This window comes from Hypanus sabinus, chromosome 4 (genome assembly GCF_030144855.1).
Source record: "Hypanus sabinus isolate sHypSab1 chromosome 4, sHypSab1.hap1, whole genome shotgun sequence".
Taxonomy (NCBI): Eukaryota; Metazoa; Chordata; class Chondrichthyes; order Myliobatiformes; family Dasyatidae; genus Hypanus; species Hypanus sabinus.
The window spans coordinates 103,340,140-103,364,042 of NC_082709.1; the positions used below are offsets into that span (position 1 = coordinate 103,340,140).

Below are 23,903 nucleotides of genomic sequence, written 5' to 3' on the forward strand. Positions count from 1 at the left end.
TGTTTGGTCAGCTGTTGCTAAAGGGGACAGGGCCCAAGCTGAAAAGATGGAACACCCTGTCGTATCTCTGCTGCTGACAGAATGGAACAAACTGGAGCTGAGGAACCCAGTTCTATACCAGGTCACGTCTCCTCCAGACAGGCCTCATCACTACCAGTTGGTTTTACCGGAGTAGTATCGGAGGATTGTGTTGAAGTCACTTCATGATGATTCAGTTCACTTGGGGTTTGACAAGACCCCAAGATTGGTTCTACTGACCCTGAATGAAGCCTGAGGTTGAAGAGTCATGCATTCGATGTAATTGGACGAAGACACTGCCTACAAGGGTTGCTCCTATATCCCACTTACAGAGTGTGGGGCCACTTGATTTGGAATGCATGGATTTCCTCTCCATACAGCCTGATTCCAGCAACACTGCAAATGTCTTGGTTATTACTGACCACTACACCAGATATGCTCAAGCCTTCCCTACAAAGGATCAGAGGGTTTTCACCATGGCCAAAGTGTTAAGGGAAAAGTATTTTGTTCATTATGACCTTCCAAAATGGACACACAGCTAACAGGGAAGGGATTTTGAGAGTAGGGTCATACATGAGCTACTGGGCATGCTTGGAGTCAAGATGTCGAGGGCTACGCCTTATCACACTCAGGGTGATCCTCAGTCTGAGAGGTTCAACTGGACATTGCTCGGAATACTGGAGATCAGCAAGAAGAACAGATGGAGTCAGCATATTGGGCATCTGATCCACTGCTACAACTGTACACAGAATGAAGCCACTGGATACTCGCCATACTAAGCGAGATTGCCTGTAAACCTCTGTTTTGAGACTGGTGGGGAAGACTTCCACAGAAGACCAATTTTAAGTATGTGTCTGATATGAGAAAGGAATTGCAAAGGGCTTATGAACTAGCAGAGGTCTCTGCTACCAAGCAGAATCATGGAAATGAGGCGATACAATCAAAAGATTAGGTTCTCCCAACTGATGCCTGCAGACAGAGTTCTAATAAGGAAACATAAACTGGCTGACGGCTGGGTGGTTAGCGTTACATAGTGGAGAGTCAGATGCCAAATGTACCAATTTTCCAGGTGAAGCCAGAAGATGGGAACGGACCTGTCAAAATTCTCCATCAGCACCACCTTTTACCTCTAGGACAGGAGGTACATGTTGACCCAGAGCCTGATGTGGACCTTACACCTAGCAAGAGGACTCAGCACTAAACTGGGAAAACAGAAAGACAATTAGTGGAGTGACCTGAAGACAATTAAAGTGGACCTAACCACTGAGTTCTGTATGGACTCAGAGGATGAGGAAATGGGGGTGTGGTATATGTTGCCCTATGCAAACTCCCCAATAATTGATAAAGAGATTCCTGAACCTCCCCACACAGACTCGGATGTAGCAGGGAGGAATAAGAGTGGACAGGCAGACTTGTGGCTGGACAATGAAGGGAAACTGGGCTCCAAAGTAACTGGGGATGAAGATGAGCTCAGTCAAGTAGCAGTGGAAAGTAATGGACCGGGGGAGCATGCCCAAGTAGAAGTAAGGTGTGTCTGAAACTGAAGAAGCAGAGGATGGGATAAAGAGGTCTCAAAGAGTCAGGAAACCCCCCAGATAAGTTGGCCTAATACACACCAAGAGAACAGAGTGTTGTGTCTATCCCCCTAGTGAGATATGTCACCACCATTTACAAATGGATTGGAGATCATGACTATGCAAAATTCCTTTGAAAACTGTGTTATTAATGATGGGTTGATAAATTTCAAAGTCATGAGGACATGACTATTTTTACTGGGGGGAGAGGTAATGCCCTGGTTACAATTTTACTGCTAATGTTGTAGGGTATTTCATGTAATGGCTTTCTCTAGAAGCAGTGTGTTCTGCTGGTAGTGTTTGGGTTACCATTGAAGATAATGGGCTGGGATGTTCATGCTTAAGAATGTTGTGTCATCCAATCAGGATGGTGGAATTTGGAGAAGGTTCTAGAGAATGCTGGGCAGTGAGGTTTTGTGATGGATACTGAGGTGGGGTGAAGTCTTTTTCAGTGGGTGATAGAGAGTGAAGAAGCTCAAGAAAACCAGCTATAGGATTTGATCCAAAGGTGGTTTTCTCTGTGCTGGGTCTGGTGGTTGTTAGTGAGGTGCTAACGAGTCGCATCTCTAGAGATGTCCAGTAAACAGTGATTTCAGTGGTATCATCAGCAACTGTTTGAGCTAAGCCTGGCCACTCAGTACTGGGTGTACAAAGAGTAGAGCAGTGGGCTAAGCACACATCCCTGTGGAGCACCAGTGTCAATTGTCACTGAAGTGTTATTTCCAATCTGCACTGATTATGGTCTACCGGTTAGGAAGTCAAGAATCTAGATGCAGAGGAAGGTACAGAGGCCCAGGTTCTGTAGCTTTGTGATCAGGACTGTAGGAATATTGGTGCTATATTCAATAAACAGCATCCTGACGTAGGTATTTGTATTGTCCAGGTGATCCAAGGCTAAGTAGAGAGCCATTGAGATCATGTCTGCTACAGACTTATTGCGGCAAAAGGCAAATTGCAGTGAGTCCAGTGAGTCAGGTCCTTCCTGAAACAGGTTTTTATTCTAGCCATGACCAGCCCCTCAAAGCATTTCATCACTGAAGATGTGAGTGCCATTGGGCTGCTCTTCTTGGGCACTGGTATTGTTGCCCTTTGAAAGCAGATGGGAACTTCTGACTGTAGCAGTGAGAGATTGAAAATGTTTTTGAATACTCCAGCCAGTTGGCTGGCACAAGTTCTCAGAGCCTTACCAGGTACTCCATCTAGCTCTACTGCTTTGCGAGGGTTCACCCTCTTGAAAAATACCCTGACATTGGCCTCCAAGACAGAGATCACAGGGTTATTGGATGCTGAAGGATCCTTATAGCTGTGGTTTTACTCTCCTTTTCCATGCAAGCATAAGGGCATTGATGTCATCTGGTAGAGAAGCATCAGTGCCATTTGTGATGTTGGTTTTTGCACTGTACGAAATTTTGCCCGCAAAATCTGCCAGAGTTAACATGCATCTGATGTCGACTCCAATCTCTCTCGGAATTATTTAGTTGTTTCATGGCTCTTGAAATAGTCTTTTGCAAGGCATACCTGGTTTTCTTATACAGATTTAGATCACTAGACTTAAATGCCACAGATCTAACCCTCAGCAGACTACAAACCTCCTGGTTCAACCACGGCTTTTGGTTTGGGAATGTACAGTAAGTTTTTGCGGACACACACTCATTCACACAGTTTTAATGAAGTTAGTAACAAATGTGGCATTCTCATCCAGGCTCAAAAATGAATCTCTAAACACAGTCCAGTCCACTGATTCAAAACAATCCTGTAAGTGCTCCTGTGCCTCACTGGTCCACACCTTCTTGGCCCTCACTACTGATGCTGCAGTCCTCAATCTCTGTCTATACTCAGGGAGTAGAAGTACAGCCAGGTGATCAAACTTTCTGAAGTGTGGGTGTGGAACAGCACGGTGGGTACTCTTGATGGTGGTGTAACAGTGGTCCAGTGTGATGATTCCTCTGGTATTACAGGTGATTCATTGATGATAATTATTTGGTGACTTTTTCAAGCTTGGCCTGGTTAAAATCCCCCAAGATGATGAAGGCATCAGGATGTGCTGTTTCATGCCCACTGAATACATCGCTCAGATCATCTGTTTGACGTTGGCCTGAGGTGGAATGTACACCGCAACCAAAATGATCACTGAAATCTCCTGCAGCAGGTAAAATGGCCAGCACTTAATAGCAAGGTATTCCAGGCCTGGTGAGCAACATTGAGACATCACTGACACATTAGTACACCATGTGGAGTTGATCATGAGGCATACACTACCGCCTCTGCTTTTGAGAGACTCAATTGACCTATCTATTGTGAACCCATCCATTCGAATCACTGCATCCAGCACAAAATGGGTTAACCAAGATTCCGTAAAATGAAGGTCACACACGTTTTTTTTACACAAACTGCCCCATCCTCTGACATATATCACTCTAGTTCCCACCCCCGCCAAACTAACTTAAACCTTCCCCAACAATCTTAGCAAGCCTGCCCACAAGGATATTGGTTCCCCTCGGGTTCAGGTGTAACTTTTCCCTTTTGTACAGGTCATACCTTCCCCAACAGAGAATTCAATGTTCCACAAATCTGAAATCTGCCCCACCCCCGCACTAATTATTCAACCAAATCATTTTATTCTTATCCTCACTGGCATGTGGCACAGGCAACAATTCAGAGATGACTACCCTGGAGGTCCTGCTTCTCAGCTTCCTACCTAGCTCCCTGTATTCTTTCTTCAGGACCTCATCCTTTTTCCTGCCCATGTTGCTGGTACCAATATGTAGCATAACTTCTGGCTGTTCACCCTTCTCCTTTACAATGCTGTGAACATGATCTGAGATATAACCCTGGCATTTGGGAGGCAACATATTACCTGGGTGTTTCTGTCACATCCACAGAATCTTCCGTCTGTTCCCCTAGCTACTGAATCCCTTACCCTCTCCTGACAGTCACCCAGGTACCTGCTTCCTTTAACTTAGGGGTGACTACTCCCTGTAGCTTTTTATCTATCACCTCTTCATTCTCCTGAAAGAGCTGAAGGCCATGTAGTTCTATCTCCAGTTCTCTACAGCATTTCTAAGGAGATGCAACCAGATGCACTCTCACTGACGTAGCAATCAGGAGACCTAGATCCATGGACACAACTCTAGCTAGGCACCAATAGACAAAGAGAGAAACATAACAGAACCTCATCGTTGCCTCTGCCTCCCCTTGCTGAAACCTCTTGAGCCAAAGCCTCAAGCTTCCTACTCTAACACTGATCACTCACACAATGGCTGCTCGATTAAACCACATCTCTTGTCATTGGCCCTTGCCAACCCAAAAGATCTCAATCTCCATGGTAAGTCACAACAGGCCCCACTTGTTTTCTTAGATCTGGCACTAAACTCCACAAGCAATGGCTTCCCTATTTCAAGCTCCACAGAAAGACATATAAGAATGGCAAGTCACCCAAGGCACAGTTAGGCTGAGAGTTGATGATAAAGAGCAGAGTGACGATGATGCAGTCATAGTTATAACTTAGGAAACATCACCCCTGACCTGCTCTCAAATGGTTCAAATCTGTTTTAAAGTAATTTGAATGCTCAACATATTAGAGGAAGGTTAAAAGATCAAACTTCACAATTGCATCCTGGTTTAATCATAGTTAAACAAGACAGGTTCTTCTTTCCTAAAGTATTGACCACCTATCAGAAGTCGATGAAATTTGAGCCAGGTTCATGTGGGAAAGCACTGTTTTCTTGATTGTTAGCCAATTGTACTGAGGATAAGCTTAGTTCTTGTCTGGTATCTAAACATGTAAGCTGTAGGACTGAAAAAAAGATCAGGAATATGAAACCCTCAAATACCTGTCATTAATGGGTATACAACTCCACATATTATAACATCAGAGCATGAAGTAAAAGGAGCAGACACCCAGACAGAGATAATGCAGGTGAAAATCACAAAAGTCTAATTTTTAAACAATGCTCCCTTAACGTTGATTTCCTGCAAGTTGAAACTATTTCTCTCAATTAACCCCTTATTATTTCAATACTTTGCCAAGACCCGCATTACCTTTTAAATTTGAGGGAATACATACACAATTCATATTTTAACCCTAGGAGTTTAGGAATAATTTTAGTATATCTACACAGGATTCTAAAGTATGATGGTTAAGGTTACTTGCAGCATTCTACTTGCAGCTAACCAAGGCTTAACACAATGATAGTCTATTCTCATTCTATTGTTTCGTGGTTTTGTGATCCTTGATATGATACACCAAATCATTGGACCTTTGTATTATATTCATGATCCAGGTATGTGGCCTCCTAAAGCTCCCTGGTCCTCCTGAGCTTCTAGTTTTGCACCATTTGGAAAATACTTCTATTTTGGACCAGCTTAGACAGTCCATCATTAGCCAACACTGAAATCTATCTGCCACATTCTCTCCCATTTATTTAATCTAAATAAATCATTGCTTCCATCAACACTGCTAACAATGTTGATAATCATTGTGATAAAGGAACATTTATCTAATCCATGGAATTGTTAATAAAGACAGTGAATAGTTAAGCCCTAGTACAAATAGGTCCACTTTAAGTACCTGTCCATTTTCACTCTGCTGTATAACCTGCCTCTGAGACAATTTTACAGGCAGGTGAATTGTTTATCTTTCAACACCATAGGGCTTATTTTAAGCTCATTTACTTACTACAGCATGGAAGGGAGAGATTCGGCTCACTGAGTCCATTTGTCTCAGCGTGGTAACGAAGAATGAGCACAATGCTTTACAATACCAGCAACACGGGTTCAATTCCCACAACTCTGTTCTCCTCTTTGTATGATCTGTGACTGTGTGTGTTTCCTCTCAGTGCTCCAGTTTCCTCCCAGAGTCCAAAGATGTGCCGGTTGGTAGGGTAAAATAAGACTTCTGAACCTACCTCTTATACAATAAAGGTGAGCTCTTGACCTCTCAGTCTAAATGGTCATGGCCCTTGCACCTTATTTGTCTGCCTCCTTTGTAACAAAACACTGCATTATTTTCCTTTTGAATGAAAATATTTTCACTGTATCTTGGTACATGCAACAATTTTAATTGATTAACAATTACTGTCTGTGAAGAGAAAGCTAGTGTTTTTGTTCAAATCTAATTATAGGAGCAGACTTGCATAGCTCTCAAAACAAGCCAATAAAAGATAGTTATCTTTGTCAGTGCAGCCACAAAAGTCTCACTGAGAGTGAAGTGTGTTTACTTACCTTGCCTTGAGCTTTTATGAAAGTTTATAATTCCACGTTCACATTTCTTATGTTATGTGAGGTACAATAACAACACTATTTAGAAATGTAGTTATTTTTCAATTGTCTTTTTAAAGATTAATATTAACAATTTTGAACAGGTTTTCTAGTGCTTCATCTATTTCAGTCTGTCTCGGTTATACACTTGTCAAAATCAGAATCAGGTTTATTATCACCAGCATGTGACATGAAATTTGTTAACTTAGCAGCAGCAGTTCAATGCAATACATAATCTAGCGGAGAGAGAAAAAATAATAATAGTAATAAAAAATAAAACATAATAATAAATAAACAAGTAAATCAATTACATATTTTGAATAGATTATTAAAAATGTGTCAAAAACAGAAATACTGCATATTAAAAAAGTGAGGTAGTGTCCAAAGCTTCAAAGTCCATTTAGGAATCAGATGGCAGAGGGGAAGAAGCTGTTCCTGAATCACTGAGTGTGTGCCTTCAGGCTTCTGGGTGCTGGGTGCTGGGTGCATAGTTAAACAATGAATACATGTAAATAAACAACAGGGCATTATTTTTCCTTAAAATTCCATAATTACTGTTATTAATTCATAAATCAATGATAGGCTGTGCTCAAAATTACCACGGCATGTGAGAGAATTTTCTTTTACAATTATTGCCAATGCTCTCTGAAAGGTTCACCGCCCCTGTACAGTGATTCTTTAAAAAGATGTATAATGATCACAAACAGAGGAAAATTGTACTTTGTGAACTTTGGTTATTTTTTATCTTCCATCTCTTGAACTGTATGAAAAACTGCATAAAGTCAATGAGATGTTGCAGCCCAGAAATGGGCCTTTCAGCTCATTGAATCCACACCAAACATCAACCACACATTTACTCAAGTCTTATATTAATCTCATTTTTATTTTATTCTGCCCCCCCCCCCACCGATTCATTAGGTACACTTACAGCAGCCAATTAACCTAGCAATTCCAATACTTTGGAATGTGGTTGGAAACTAGAGCACTCATGTGGTCACAGTGAGAATGGATGCAAACTTCACAGACGATGCCAGAAGCCAGTATAGACTGTGGGACCCTGGCACTGTGAGACAGCAGTACTACCAACTGCACCCAGCATTACTGTGTCATTAATGTGCAGAGCTCATGGCTAATTCTTATCCTGCAGTGGCCTGTCCCTCTCTCTCTTCTCCCCACTTCCAAGATAAAAGCCAGCAGGCTCAAGGACAGCTTCTGACCCATTGTTATAAGACTGTTGTATGGTCCTCTAGAACTGATTAGATGCACTTTTGACCCAACAATTTAATGGCATTACATCTTACTGTCTGCCTGTACTGCACTTTCTCTGTACCTGTAACACTTTATTCTGCATTCTGTCCTACCTCAATGCACTGATGTGATGAAATGATCGCTAAAGATGGCATGCAAAATATAGTTTTTCACTGTTTCACAGTGAATGTGACCATAGTAAACCGATTACCTGTATTTTAAACACTACAAATAGAATCTCATCATTTATAAATGGAATATACCATTTACCAGTTGGATTGAAGTAAGCTACAGAGAATTGTAAACTTAGTCATCTCCATCATGGGCACTAAATTCCATAGTATCCAGGTCATCTTCAAGGAGCGATGCCTCAAACAGGCGGCATCCATCATTAAGGATCTCCAGCACCCTCCCATCACCCAAGTCACACTTTGTTCTCATTGCTACCATCAGGAAGGTAATACAGGAGCTTGACAGCACATGCTCAATCATTCAGGAACAGCTCCTTCCCCTCAGCCGTCTGATTTCTGGATGTTCATTGAACCTATGAACACTACCTCATTAATTTTTTATTTCTATTTTTGCAATACAGTACTTAATTTAGATTCTGATTCTGTTCTTAACGGGGACATTACAGTGTTGTAACTGATAGAGCTGCAATGGGGGCATTACAGTGTTGTAACTGATAGAGCTGCAATGGGGGCATTACAGTGTTGTAACTGATAGAGCTGCAATGGGGACATTACAGTGTTGTAACTGATAGAGCTGCAACGGGGGCATTACAGTGTTGTAACTGATAGAGCTGCAATGGGAGCATTACAGTGTTGTAACTGCTGTCTCACAGCTCCTGTAACTTGGGTCCAACCCTAATCTCTGATGCTATCTATGTTGAGTTTGCATATTCTCACCGTGACTGCCTGGTTTCCCAGGGTGCTCTGGTTTGAAGATGTGCAGGTTGGTTTGTTAATTGACCACTGTAAACTGCCTGTAATGTGTAAATGAGTCTTAGAATCTGATGGAAGCTGCCTGCAATGGAGGGCCGTAGCCATAAGGAAATATTGAATCAGACAAGTTTATTCTCACTGGGACATGGGTGACTGAGGGGTGATATTAGAGAGGTTTATAAAATCATGAGAGGTATGGATTATGCAGATAATTAGAGACTTACCATGGCAGAGCCGTGTAGAGAGTACAGGTTTAAGGTGAGAGGAGGAAATTTTAAAGGCGATTTTAGGAATAACTTTTTCACACAGGTGGTGGTGGTTATTTGGAACAAGCAGCCAAAGGAAATGGTAAGGGTAATTAGAAAATTTATAAGGCATTTAGACTGATATTTAAATAGGAAAGCCAAAGAGGGAAATAGGCTTCATGCAGGCAGATGGGGTTAGTGTAGATAGACATCATGGATGAGGTGGGAAGAAACAGCCCATTGATTCCCTAATTCTGTGAAAGTTGGGAAGAACAATAAAAAAGGCATTAGTGTAGATGAATGTTCAGATTGTCAGCCTGGGCTTAATGGAACTGATCCTGTTCTATATAATTCCATGACTCTCTCTCTGAGATGAGGAAGGAAACGCACGTGATCACAGGGAGAACATGCAAGCTCCACAACAACAGCACCGGAGTTTGGGATGGATCCCTGGACACTGCAATGTGAAAAAAGCAGCACCACTGAAATGCATATCTCTCTAAAGAAGGACTTCCAAATGTTCACAAAAATAACACACTTTACAATTCACCTGTTCATTGCTTTGGTAATCTTTTCAGAAAATGTGTATGGCCTTGACGACTCTCACCAAGTACTATGAATCATTTTTAAGGTGTTCATACACTCAGTCTATAATCTTGAACTATCTAGATCACAAAACACCATACTGAAAGTTCACAAACCATGAAGAAATAAAAGGAAATAAAGACAAATGATGGTAGAAATATCAGCAGAAAAGAAAAAGAGCCAAAGTTTCACAGTGAAAACCTTTCATCCTTCAGAGATCTCAATGCACCACAAAAATTCGGCCTCAAACCACATATAGCTCAAATCAATACAGTTAAATGCCCCTAAATGAAAGAACTCAAACCCTATGCATAAACTCAGACACCGTAAACAAGAAATATAAATCCCAAAGAGAAAAACAAGCTTCAACAGAGTGCGATTACAAACCCCAACAAATAAAATATACAAACTTTTAAATAAAGAACACAGGTTCAAATCAGATCTCAATCATATTCAATCCCCCCCCCCTGTGAATTTATTTACTAAGGGTTTCTATGGTACCATACTCAATCCATTCTGTTGGCTGGAGGGCAATAATGAACATCTATAGCAAGCCGTGCACAACAGCCAGGCTCTGCACACCAGACTCTAAATGCATCCACTTGGACAGAAAGTGTGTTCAGGGGAAATTGGATGAACCTGGCCTTTCAGAATCCAGTAGGTTTCAATGAGATTCCCCCTCATCCTTCTGAACTGTATTGAGCACAGGCCCAGAGCCTCATACATTAAGTCTTTCAAGTGTGGGATCATTGTTGTGACCCTCCTCTGGAACCTTTCCACAGCCAGTACATCTTTCCTTAGATATGGGGCCCAAATTACTCAATTACCACCCAGGTCTCAGCACGTTTGAGGTACCAGTAATTTTATACTGTTTACCTTTCAACTTGTATCATACTATATATACACCTTATTATTTGTTAATTTAGTTATAGTCATATTACTTTACGGGTTATGTATGTGAGTTATATGTACTGTGCTGTGCACCTTGGTCTGGAGGAATATTGTTTTGTTTGACAGTAAACCGTACTTGAACTTGAATGCTAACATTGCAGTTCCCTTCTTTACTACTGACTCAATCTACATTTAGAGATCCTGACCTAGGACTCTCAATGCTCTTTGCACTTCTAATTACTGAAGTCTCTCCCTACTTAGAAAATATCTACACCTTCATACTTCCTAACAAAGCAGATAACCCCACACTTCCCTACTTTGTATTGCATCTGCCACTTACTTGCCCTGTCCAAGCCCTTTTGCAGATTCTTTGCCTTCACACCACTACCTGCTCCTGTACCAATCTTAGTCTGCAAATTTTGCTTCAAGTTTAAATTGGGACCATATCAATTTGTAAAAGATTGGAGATTGAGGATTATGGGGATGATTGGCCACAGTCATATTGAATGGTGGGGCAGGTGTGAGGGACTGAGGGCCCACTCCTGCTCCTACTATTCTCAAACTTAGATACATTACACTTAATACTCTCAACCAAATCATTAATATAGATTGTAAATAACTGGGTCAGTAGCACTCATCCCTGTAGCATTCCATTGATCACCTCTTCCCAACCTATCCATCTATCCATACCCTCTGTCTTCTATCTGCTAATCAATTCTCAATCCAAGCTAGTGTATTACCTCCAATACTGAGGGCTATAATTCTTTTTAATAATCTGTTTAGCACCTTATCAAAGGGCTTCTCAAATTCAAAATGCATGGCTACAAAAGGTGTACACATCCTTTCTACACTTTTCAACTTCAAAAAATTCCAACAGATTTGTCAACTTGATTTTCCATGCTGACTCAAACCAATCCTATCATTATTTTCTGCACCTTGCAAACATTGCATTAAAAATTGATTCCAACATTTTCCCTATGACTCATATCAGGCTAACCGAGTAATAGTTCTGTATTTTTGCATTAAGTATCCTTGCTTAAGAATGGTTACATTTGACACTTTACAGTCTGGGAGCCCGTTATTGAAATGATGTTTTAAAGGAAATACTGGAGGACAAGACATGCCCTGATGAAGGGTCTCAGCCTGAAATGTCAACTGTTTATCCTTTGTCACAGATGCTGCCCAACCTGCTGAGTTCCTTAGTGTTTTGTGTGTGTTACTCTGGATTTCCAGCATCTGCAGACTCTCTGGTTATTCTCAATGGATGGAGATTCTTGTTGCATGTAGGGATTGGTCAATTAACCAGAACTATCCACTGGGAGTCATGGTGTCAAAAGGATGGAAACAGTCCTCTTGGCTCAACTTGTCCACACTGAGCAAGATGTCTATCTGAATTAGCTCCATATGCATGTGCCTGGCCCATATGTCTCTGAACCTTCCTATATTTATGTACCTGTACACATGCCTTTTAAACATTTCAATAATTTTGTTATGATACCCGTTCCTGCCACTCACTCTAACAACTCATTCCCACCTCACTGTGTAAAAACATTGCTCCGCAGGTTCCTATTAAATTACCCTAAACTTCTAGCCTCTAGTTTTAAACTCCCACAACCTGGGTAAAGTACTGTGAGCATTACCGTTTCTGGGCCCCACATGATTTTATAAACTTCTGTAGAGCTACCCCTAAACCTGCTTTGCTCCAGGGAACACACACAAAATGCTGGTGGAACGCAGCAGGACAGGCAGCATCTTTAGGGAGAAGTGCTGTCGACGTTTTGGGCCGAGACCCTTCGTCATTGAGTCTAAGATTTGGCACGTCATGTAACAATTGTTCAAGATGCTGGTGAGACCACACCTGGACTGTTGCCCTGACGAAGGGTTTCGGCCCGAAATGTCGACAGTGCTTCTCCCTATAGATGCTGTCTGGCCTGCTGTGTTCTACCAGCATTTTGTGTGTGTTGTTGTTTGAATTTCCAGCATCTGCAGATTTCCTCGTGTTTGCTCTTCGGAGGTGCTTTAACTGGTCACATTTTTGGACCAGCAGGTACTGTGAAAGTACGGTAAGGAATTCCAGTGTTTAGACTTTATAATGATGAAGGAACAGAACATAATCTGTGTGACATGTAATTTGGAAAGGCCTTTCCTGGGAGTTAGATTCCTACCATCTGCTGCCCTTCTCCTTTTAAATATCAGAACATGCTGCTTTAGGAGAAATTGATACAGTTTTAACAAGAAACTGAAAAGCATTTTATAGGTCAAACATGAGGAAATCTGCAGATGCTGGAAATTCAGGCAACACACACAAAATGCTGGTGGAACGCAGCAGGCCAGGCAGCATCTATAGGAAGAAGCACTGTCGAAGTTTCGGGCCGAGACCCTTTGTCAGGACTAACTGAAAGGAAAAATAGTAAGAGATTTGAAAGTAGGAGGGGGAGGGAAAATGCGAAATGATAGGAGAAAACCAGAGGGGTTGGAGTGAAGCTGAGAGCCAGAAAGGTGATTGGCAATTATTGTAAGATTTTTTTGTTGATATTTTAATAAGATACTGTTATCTTATTATTAATTTAACTTTAAGTCTAGTGCATTTATAACCTATCTAATATTATGTTATGTTTTTCTTTATATGTGAAATTTAATAAAAAGATTGGAAAAAAAAAGAAAGGTGATTGGCAAAAGGAATACAGAGCTGGAGAAGGGAAAGGATCATGGGACGGGAGGTCTAGGGAGAAAGAAAGGGGGAGGGGAGCACCAGAGGGAGATGGAGAGCAGGCAGAGTGATGGGCAGAAAGAGAGGGAAAAAAGGAGGGGGGAGAAAAACTAAGTATATCAGGAATGGGGTAAGGAGGGGGAAGGGACTGTACTGTCAAGATGAAGCCACACTCAGGCTGGAGGAACAACACCTTATATACCAGCTAGGTAGCCTCCAACCTGATGGCATGAACATTGACTTCTCTAACTTCTGTTAATGCCCCTCCGTCCCTCCTTACCCCATCCCTGATATATTTAGTTTTTCTCCCCCCTCCTTTTTTTCCTCTCTTTCTGCCCATCACTCTACCTGTTCTCCAACTCCCTCTGGTGCTCCCCTCCCCCCTTCTTGCTCCCTAGGCCTCCCGTCCCATTATCCTTTCCCTTCTCCAGCTCTGTATCCCTTTTGCTAATCACCTTTCTGGCTCTCAGCTTCATCCCACCCCCTCCGGTCTTCTCCTATCATTTCGCATTTCCCTCTCCCCCCACTACTTTCAAATCTCTTAGTATCTTTCCCTTCAGTTAGTCCTGACGAACGGTCTCAGCCCGAAATGTCGACAGTGCTTCTCCCTATAGATGCTGCCTGGCCTGCTGTGTTCCACCAGCATTTTGTGTGTGTTGTTTGGATTTCCAGCATCTGCAGATTTCCTCGTGTTTGCTACAGAAATGCTAACATTCCAAGAGGACCAGAATATAAAAGCAAGGATATAATTCCTTAGCTTTGTAAGGCATTGGTCAGACCACATTTTGGGCCCCATATCTGAGGAAGGATGAGCTGACATTGGCGAGAGTCCAGAGGCCTACATAGAGTGGATGTGAAGAGGATATTTCCAACAGTAAGAGAGTCTAGGCCAGAGGGAATAGCCTCAAAATACAAGGATGGCCCTTTAGAACAGAGCTGAAGAGGAATTTCTTTATCCAGAGGGTGATGAATCTGTGGAATTCATTGCCACAGGCAGCTGTGACGGCCAAGTCATTAGCTATATTTACAGTGGAAGTCGATAGGTTCTTGTACTAATCCAAACTACTCTTAAATGTTGAAATTGAACCCACATCCCACTGGCAGCTCATCCCACACTCTCACCAGGTTCTCTTTAAATATTTCACCTTTCACCTTTAAGTCATGACCTCTACTTATGGGCTTGCCCAAACCTCAGTGGGAAAAGCTTGCTTGTATTTACCCTACAATGCTTCCATGTATTGTAGTACATGTGACAATAAAGCTCATCTTAAAATCTTTAATCCATTTCCCTCATAATTTTGTATACATCTATCAGATCTCCCTCATTTTTCTTCACTCCAGGGAAAAAAAAGTCCTAACCTATTCCATATTTCCCTATAACTCAGGTCCTCGAGTCCTGGTAACATTCTTGTAATTTCTCTCTGTACTCTTACAATCTTATTGACATCTTTCCTGTAGGTAGGTGAATAACGTGCACACATTACTCCAAATTAGGGCTCATTTATATCAACATAACATCCCCCTCCTGTACTCAGTACTCTGATTTATCAAGGTCAATATGCCAAAAGCTGTTTTTACGACCCTGTCTATCTGTATCATCACTTTCAATGGATTATGGACCTGAACTCTCCGATCCCGTTGATCTACTGCACTTCTCAGTGCCCTACCGTTCACTGCGTAACTCCTGTCCTGGTTGGTCCTCACACAATGCAAAACCTCACACTTGTCTCCATTAATTCAATCTGACATTTTTCAGCCCATTTTTCTAGCTGGTCCATATCCCACTGCAAGATTTGATAGCATTCCTCACAGTCCACTACAACTCCAATCTTGGTGTCATCTCAAAATTTGCTGATCAAGTTTATCACATTATCACCCAGATCGTTAATATAGATGAGAAGCAACAACACACCCAGCACTGATCCCTACGGCACACCACCAGCCACAGACCTCCAGTCAGACAGGCAACCATCTGCCTCTCCCACAAAGACAACATTGAAACCAAGTTACTACCTCATCCTGATTGTCACGTGGCTGAACCTTCACGACTAGCATCCCATGTGAGACTTTGTCAAAGGCCTTGCTAAAGTACATTTAGACAAAGTCCATTACTTGTCCTTCATCAATTTTCCTGGTAAGCTCCTTAAAAAACTCTATAAGACTTTTAGACATGAGGTTTCATGCACAAAGCTATGTAAAGTCTCCCTAGATGAGCTGTCTGTTCAAATACGTATATATCCTTTCCCACTAGAAAACCTTCCGATATCCACTGCATTTCTCAGGAGTGAAATTGTCTATACATCAAATAAAGAAGGTAATGTAGGAAGGAGCAGTGGGATAGGCAGCATCTAGGGAGAGAGAAATTGTTAACACTTCATTCTAGGACCCCGTGTTAGAATCCCTCATTCAGACAGATGTATATGCACATAATCTAACTACATTCATATGCCACCTTCAGCCCCCCACCCCTACACAGAGTCACAAATATTTCATTCTTACCCACTCAACCGTACTCCCCATTTCCTTCTTCTTTCCTTCCTCTCAGCCCTCACTTCCCTCATGCCCCACCCAACCTCCTTCCTCAATTTCCTTGCTTGTCTCCCCTTCCCTCATGCTTTCAGGCTCCCTCTTCAGCCCCTTTGCTCTCTACTCACTTGCACCCCCCCCCCCCACACAGTTCCATCTCTCTCTCTCTCTCTCTCTCTCTCTCTCTCTCACCTTCTTTTCTCCTGCCAGCCCCCACCCCACCCTCTCTCCATCTTAGCACTGTCTGGCATGGGGATGGAAATTCATGCCTCATTTTGAGCTGGCGTATTTCACTTAGTCTGAGGGCAGACACCGAGGCTTGTTTCAGAGATTCACTAACTGATGGTATACCTCAGTAACCACCAGGGATGAATACAGGTAGCCACTGTCTCATTCATCATCTCTATCAACGCTGCTCCCCAGGATTTGGTTCCTACATTACCTTCTCAACTCCTTTAAAAACAGTTTCCTTACTTTTCTTCCACCCTCCCACCTGTACTTTGTGCAGCTAAGTGTTGTCCATTTATCAATGAATGTAATTGGCAATACTCAAAACACACGGTTAAAGAATCTGTAGTGGTGGCCTGAGGAAGCTACAAATGTTTAGGGTCATTGTGCAAAACCCTTTATAGCGAAGTCACTCTTACTACATCCAAACGCTCCTTGGAAAGTTACCCAGTACCCATGGTTCTCAAAATGGAGTCTAAAGATTCGTTGGAAAAGGCCACAGGCCATCCATGTCACACTGCTGAATTTACTTGCCAACCTTCTGAACGGTTTAGCTCCAGTTTTTAAGATTGTGGACTCCCACATCACTTGAATATCTCTTACATCAGCTAACATTTAGAAATCTAAAAATGACTAACTACAATTATCATTGATTAAAGAACATAGACTTTCAAAATAACAAATGTGTTTGGGCAAGTCCCAAATTGAGAGTTCATTCAAAGGCATTTTGCAACTTAAAACTCATACTACATCATTGCTTTGTCTTTCTTTGGGGCGGGTACAAAAAAGGTTTATGAGAAGCTTGGATAGGTACATGGATGGCAGGGTTATGGTGGGCTACGGCCTCGGTGCAGTCAATGGGACTAGGCAATTTAAATGTTTCAGCACAAAGCAGATGGGCTGAGGAGCCTGTTTCTGTGCTGTATGTTTCTATAATTCTATGACTGTACAACTGAGGGGTTATTCTGTGCCACACACAGTTGTGCCAATAACAGAAACTAGTTATTTGCTTTTAATGATGCTGCGATTTGACAAATAAAATCTCCTACCATCAGGGAAAGTCACCTGCTATTCTATCAAGAGTGCCAATGTATATTTTTTACTTTACATGATATAAATATCCCATCTGAAAGACATGACCTGCAATTGTGCCGTGCTGCCTCAGCAGTGGCTGGAATGATGCCAACCATTGGAAACTTGTGTTTGGGTGTGTGGCTTAAATGTGCTCTTCTAACTCAGAGCACAGTGCAGCAAATTCAGTAAGTTATACAGTATAGATAAAAGTGCACAGGAATCATTCATACCCCAGGTTCAACTAAACAGAAAGTACAAATTACATGCATAGAAATACAGCAAACACATATACACCAAGCAAACAAGCAGCTACACTAGATACACTCTAGGTGACCCTGGCTGACCTGATCTTAGAACCACAGCCTGGAAATAGGCCCTTCTGCTCTTGTCCATAGCAACCATAGTGCCCACCAAGCCTGTCTCACTTCCCTGTGTTTGGCTCTTATCTCTCCAAAACATTCCTGTCCAGGTGGTTTTTAAATGTTATCAGAATCAGAATCAGGTTTATTATCACTGGCAGGTGGTATGAAATTTGTTAACTGAGCAGCAGCAGTTCAATGCAATTCATAATCTAGGGGAGGGAGGGAGGGAGGGAGGGAGGGAGGGAGAGAGAGAGAGAGAGAGAGAGAGAGAGAAAACAACTATAAGTAAACAAGTAAATCAATTATGTATATTGAATAAATTATAAAAAATGTGCAAAAACAGAAATACTGTATATTTAAAAAAGTGAGGTAGTGTCCAAAGCTTCATTGTCCATTTAGGAATCGGATGACAGAGGGGAAGAAGCTGTTCTTGAATCGCTGAGTGTGTGTCTTCAGGCTTCTGTACCTCCTACCCGATGGTAACAGTGAGAAAAGGGCATGTGCTGGGTGCTGGAGGTCTTTAATAATGGACGCTGCTTTTCTGAGACACCACTCTCTAAAGATGTCCTGGGTACTTTGTAGGTTAGTGCCCAAGATGGAGCTGACTAGACTTACAACTTTCTGCAACATTTTTTGGTCCTGTGCAGTAGCCCCTCCATACCAGACATTGATGCAGTCTGTCAGAATGCTCTCCACGGTACAACTGTATAAGTTTTAGAGTGTATTTGTTGACATGTCAAATTGCTTCAAACTCAACTGTTTCCTCTGGCAATTTGTTCTACATACTCAATACACTCTGCATGCAGAAGTTGCCCCTCAGGTCCCTGTTAAATCTTTCACCTCTCACTTTAACCCTATGGCCTCTCGATTTAGTTCTCCTACTCCAGGCAAGAGATTATATGCGTTTACCCTAGCTATAACTCTCATGATTTTATATACCTCTACAAGGTCACACTCAATCTCTTATGTTCCAAGAAATAACGTCTCAGCCTCTCCCTATAACACAGGCTTTCAAGTCCTGGCAGCATCCTCATAAACCTACATGAATCTTGACCTCAGCTCCATTTTCCTGTTTGTGGAACTTTCCAGCAGTAAACTCTAATCCCATCAGCACATTCTCCCATTATCCATCTAATAATAAATAATGATTGCCATGGTTGGAAGTTCCCACCTGTTCAAAATAGCAAGACTTATACCAGTGCCCAAGAAGAGTACTGTGAGCTGCCTTCATGACTGTCATCCATTAGCACTCACATCTACAGTGATGAAATGCTTTGAGATATTGGTCATGGCTAGTCAACTCCTGTCTCAGCAAAGACCTGGACCCACTGCAATTTGCCTATCACCACAATAGGTCTACAGCAGATGCAATCTCATTGGCTTGTCACATGGCCTAGATCACCTGAACAATACAAGCACTTATGTCAGGATGCAATTCGTTGACATCCAACGTTCAACACTTAACACCATCATTCCTTCAGTACTTGTTGATAAGCTACAGAATCTGGGCCTCTGTACCTCCCTCTACAATTGGATCCTCAGCTTCCTAACCAGAAGACCACAATCTGTGCAAATTGGTATTAATAACTCCTCCTCACTGATGATCAACACTGGTGCACCAGTGTCTGCTTAGCCCACTGCTCTACTCTCTCTATACCCATGACTATGTGGCTAGACATAGCTCAAATGCCATCAATAAATTTGCTGATGATACAACCATTGTTGGCAGAATCTCAGATGGAGTTGAGCGGGCGTACAAGAGTGGGATATACCAGCTAGTTGTGTGGTGTCACAGCAACAGCCTTGCGCTCAACATCAGTAAGATCAAAGAGCTGATTGTGAAATTCAGAAAGGGTAGGAAGAGGGAACATGAATCAGTGGGTTCGGACCAATCCTCACAGAGGGATCAGAAGTGGAGAGAGTGAGCAGTATCAAGTCCCTGTGTATCAATATCTCTGAGGATCTAACCTGGTCCCAACATATTGACGCAGATATACAGACGGCAAGACAACAGATATATTTCATTAGGAGTTGAGGAGATTTGGTTTGCCACCTAAGACACTCAAAAACTTCTACAGATGTACCACGGAGATGATTCTGACAGGCTGCATCACTGTCTGGTAAGGGGGGAGGGCTACTACACAGGATCAAAATAAGTTACAGAAAGTTGTAAAATTAGTCAGTTCCATCTTGGGTGCTAGCCTCCATAGTGTCCAAGCCATCTTCAAGGAACAGTGTCTCAGAAAGTTGGTGTCAACAATTAAGGACCCCCATCACCCAGGACATGCCCACTTCTCATTCATCAGGAAGGAGGTACAGAAGCCTGAAGACACACACTCAGCAATTCAGGAACAGCTTCTTCCTCTCCGCCATACAATTCCTAAGTGGACATTAAACCCATGAACATTACCTCACTATTTTTTCTGTTTTTGTACTATTTTTAATTTAACTACATAACACACACACACACACACACAAACATATATATATATGTGTGTGTGTGTGTGTGTGTGTGTGTATTATGTAGTAATTATATTTATATTTACTGTAATTGATTTACTTATTTATTTTATTTTCTATATTATCATGTATTGCATTGTACTGGTGTCACAAAGATAACAAATTTCACAGCTTATGTCGGTGATATTAAACCTGATTATGATTCTGATGATGTTGAATGTTGACAGAGTTCCTGCTTCGACCATTAAATGTAGAAACAAATTCTACTGTATCAAAGTTCTCCTGTCCACTGTTTCTGTGGTTTGCATCTGCAATCCAGGTTTCTCTGCCACTGGAAACTTCCTGCCTTTTCATCTCCAATTATGTTTTAATGCCTTGTCAGCCTTTAGTCTGCCTTGATCCAACAAGTAGATAATGGCTATTCATCACTTTCTTTGGATTTGTGTCCCCAAATTTTAGCCAGTCTCTCAAGAACTGTAGGTTGTACTCCCTCTAAAGTCTCAACTTTTTCCCAAAGCCCCTGAATTAAGAGTTGAAATCATTTCACTCAGCCTGTCGGCCCAGCAAGTCCGCAGCAATTATGTGCCTGCACTCTACTTTCACTGTACCACGATATTTTTTGCATTCAGTCTTCCTTCGTGTTTCTTTGATGTACTTAGTATGGAATCAGTTTGCAGCAGCCAATCAATCCACAACCTGCATGTCTTTGGGATGTGGGAGGAAACCAGAGCAGGCCGTGGAAACCCACGCATGCAGTGACAGGGAGAAAGCACAAATTCCACAGGAATGAACCCACACCTCTGGTGCTATGAGATCACCCATAACAACTGTATAAAATGATCACATCCACAGAATCTTACAGATCGGGTTCCTGTGTAAGAAGATGCAACAAGTAGTGGATTCTTCCCAGTACATCCCGAGTACACCCCTCCCCACTAACACTATCTACACGAGGTTCTGCCTCAAGAAGGGAACAGCTATCATCAAAAATCAGCAGCACCTGGGCCATCCCACAGCTACCAGCAGTCAGGAAGTAGCCAGAAGTCCCACAACCCTAAGCACCTCTTCAGTATAGTTATACCACGACCACACTGTACTGCAATCAACTTTTTTTTTGTGTCCTTCTGTAATTTTGTTTAACTTATGAATGTTGCCCCCACCCCATTAATCCTATGAGCCTGCGATGCTGCTGCAATGAAGTTTTTCAGTGCACCTAACTTGCATGTACTGGATCATACGATAATAAACACACCTTCGACAGCTGTTGTGAATATACAATTTGCAGTAAGCCTTTCTGGATGATAATGGCTCAACGTAACAGTATATCGATGGTAATTAGTTTCATACTTACCTAAAATGATGAAGGGTATCCCCAGGAAGGTGGAGTTGTACTTTCCTCCCATCAAGTTGATGATCCCTGCCGAGGTGAGGGTGGCCAGAGCCATAGTCACTAGACCCAGGAGCCCAAGCCAAGGTTTGCTGCGAACACAATCTTGCATGGAACAGCACAGCATGGCCAGAATCCAAACCACCAGCAGGCTGGTCACCAGGTACCACTCCGAAACGTGGCTGCTCTTCTGAAAATCCTCCTTCAGCGATGAAGATGTAAATGGATAGAGCTTCAGCTCCTTATTGGATTTCTGGAAGCTTTCAATGGTCTCGCAAAAAGTCGACTCCCACTTCTCCGCCACCAAGTCATTCAGAGAATTGCGGGTTTGCAGGTAGTAAGTGATTTGCATTGCCCGGGCAGACTTCACCCGGTCTTTGTTTTGCAGAGTAACTCCTCCAAGCTGATGCCCAATGAAGACCTCTCGGCCATCTTTAAGGTAGGTATTTGGGTAATTGATGATGATTCCTGTGTGGTTCTGCACCCACGCAGCCCTGAGCTCCTCCAGCACATGCACAATATCATCCAGAACGCACATCTTATTGTCCTTTAGAATACACATGTGGGCAAATGAGTAGTTGAAGCCCAACACTGGCACCTGAATCCGCGTCACAGATGAATGCAACTGGAAGGAAGTAAGAAGAGGTTGTGGAATAAATTAATAGGAAAGCATAACACTCCACATACAGTAATTCCCCATTCATTACATGAGCCTCTTCCATTTACATTGTGACAAACTAGATCAAACGAAGAGGCCAAAAAACCAAAAGAAAACTGGGGCTGCATCTCTTGTTCAACACTGTGAATCTCACTGGGGTTTGGCAATCTAGGCAGAGAGATTCACATCAGGTGGCAATGTGCCTTGTCATTATGGCCAGAATTCAGCAGTGGTCTCACAAAGAGCAGCAGAGTCCGGAACTCATCACACACCATTGACATTGTCAGCAACAGCTCACCAAATGCAGAGCAGAGAAACAGGTCAGGCCTTCACCTTCACTTTCAATCTTGAATCCTGCCCTAGCTTAAAGAAATTTGCACCATAGGTAACACATTCAGCACCTTATATTCTGCCTGGTTGGTTTATAATCTGATGGCATGAATGTTGAATTCACAAACTTCCTGTAAACTGTTTTCCCTCTGTCTCTTCCTACATTCACCTCACATCACCGTGTTTCTTTATCCCCTTCCACACAGTCTATCTGCCCCTCCCTACTGTTCCCATCTGCTCTCCCCATCTCAACTCACAGTTCTAAGTTGCACCTTTATCCTATCAGTTTCCATCATCTTCAGCCCTTTGACAACCCCACCCATCATCTCCCGGCTGAATTCCATCCTCCTCACCTGCTAGTTCTTGCTCCACCCCTTCCTTCCAGTTTTTAATTTTGATCATCTCCCCTCTATCTCAGTCCAGAACCCAAAATGTCAGCTGTCTATTTCCCTCCATAGATGCTGCCTGACCTGCTGAGTTCCTCCAGCATCTTGTGTGTTGTTCTGTTTTCCAGCACCATTGATCTTTTGTACTGTATCTACACAGAAGCCAATATGCTTTTAAGTTTACAGTTATCGAACAAATAAATGTTTGCAAATGTATTTTCCAGATCTTTATTAGTGCCCTGGCAGCAGTGTTGAGTATATGATTAATAAGCTTCCAAACCATCCCACAATCCGTGCAAGGCCGAGGAGTTCTAATGCATCACAACTGGATTGCTGGACGTCACAGCAGTGTCTATCAAAAACTGCTATAGTCCCCCTCTGACAGGGGCTGGAGGGGGGAGGAGAGATCAGAAGATTGCTGGTCCAAATCCAAAAGGAGCTACATGTCTATGACAGGGACAGAGACTGCGATTCTCTCTAGACTCATGTGAGAGGGATGTTATGGAGACCCTGAAGGAGGAAAGAAAAAAATAGAACTTGCTCTAGTGAAGTTCCAGTTGTATAATGATGCTTTAGTCATTGTGAGTGCAGGGCATGTTGATGGGCTATTTAGTCTTTGCTATCAGGCAATTTGCATGCCAAATAAACTTCGCTGTCTTAACCCGAGTAAGTGCCAATCTGCATGCAACTCTGGAGGTGCTATCTTGATAAAATGAACACTCAACACATCAAACCTTGAGATGGAAGGGCTACAGGAGCAGAAGTCCAAGCCGGGTCCAATTCTGTACCCAATAAAGAGGCTACTTTATTATAGGACTTGAATGGAAGCAGCACCAGAAAGTCTGTTTATAAGAGAAAGCATGAGGTAGTCTGTGTATAAAAGAGTTGGCATGAAATTTGCACTGCCAACCTCTCTGTAATGGAGATAGCACTAAGTACTCCACCTACAGGCAGTTAACATGGGGCAGCCTGAACATAACGGGATTAGTACCAGGTTGTCTATATGTAGCATTCTTAT

The 23,903-nt window shown here is 42.4% G+C and overlaps 1 protein-coding gene across 2 annotated transcripts in view; it reads right to left on the reverse strand.

Moving 5' to 3' along the window:
* The window catches only part of ptchd1 (patched domain containing 1), a 70,044-nt gene that overhangs the window by 11,643 nt on the left and 34,498 nt on the right, over positions 1 to 23,903 (reverse strand). For both annotated transcript variants that reach the window (XM_059967794.1, XM_059967793.1), the window contains exon 2: positions 21,476 to 22,136. In XM_059967794.1, the coding sequence (XP_059823777.1) occupies positions 21,476 to 22,073 (598 nt within the window). In that variant the 5' untranslated portion in view covers positions 22,074 to 22,136. The remainder of the gene's footprint in view (positions 1 to 21,475; positions 22,137 to 23,903) is intronic.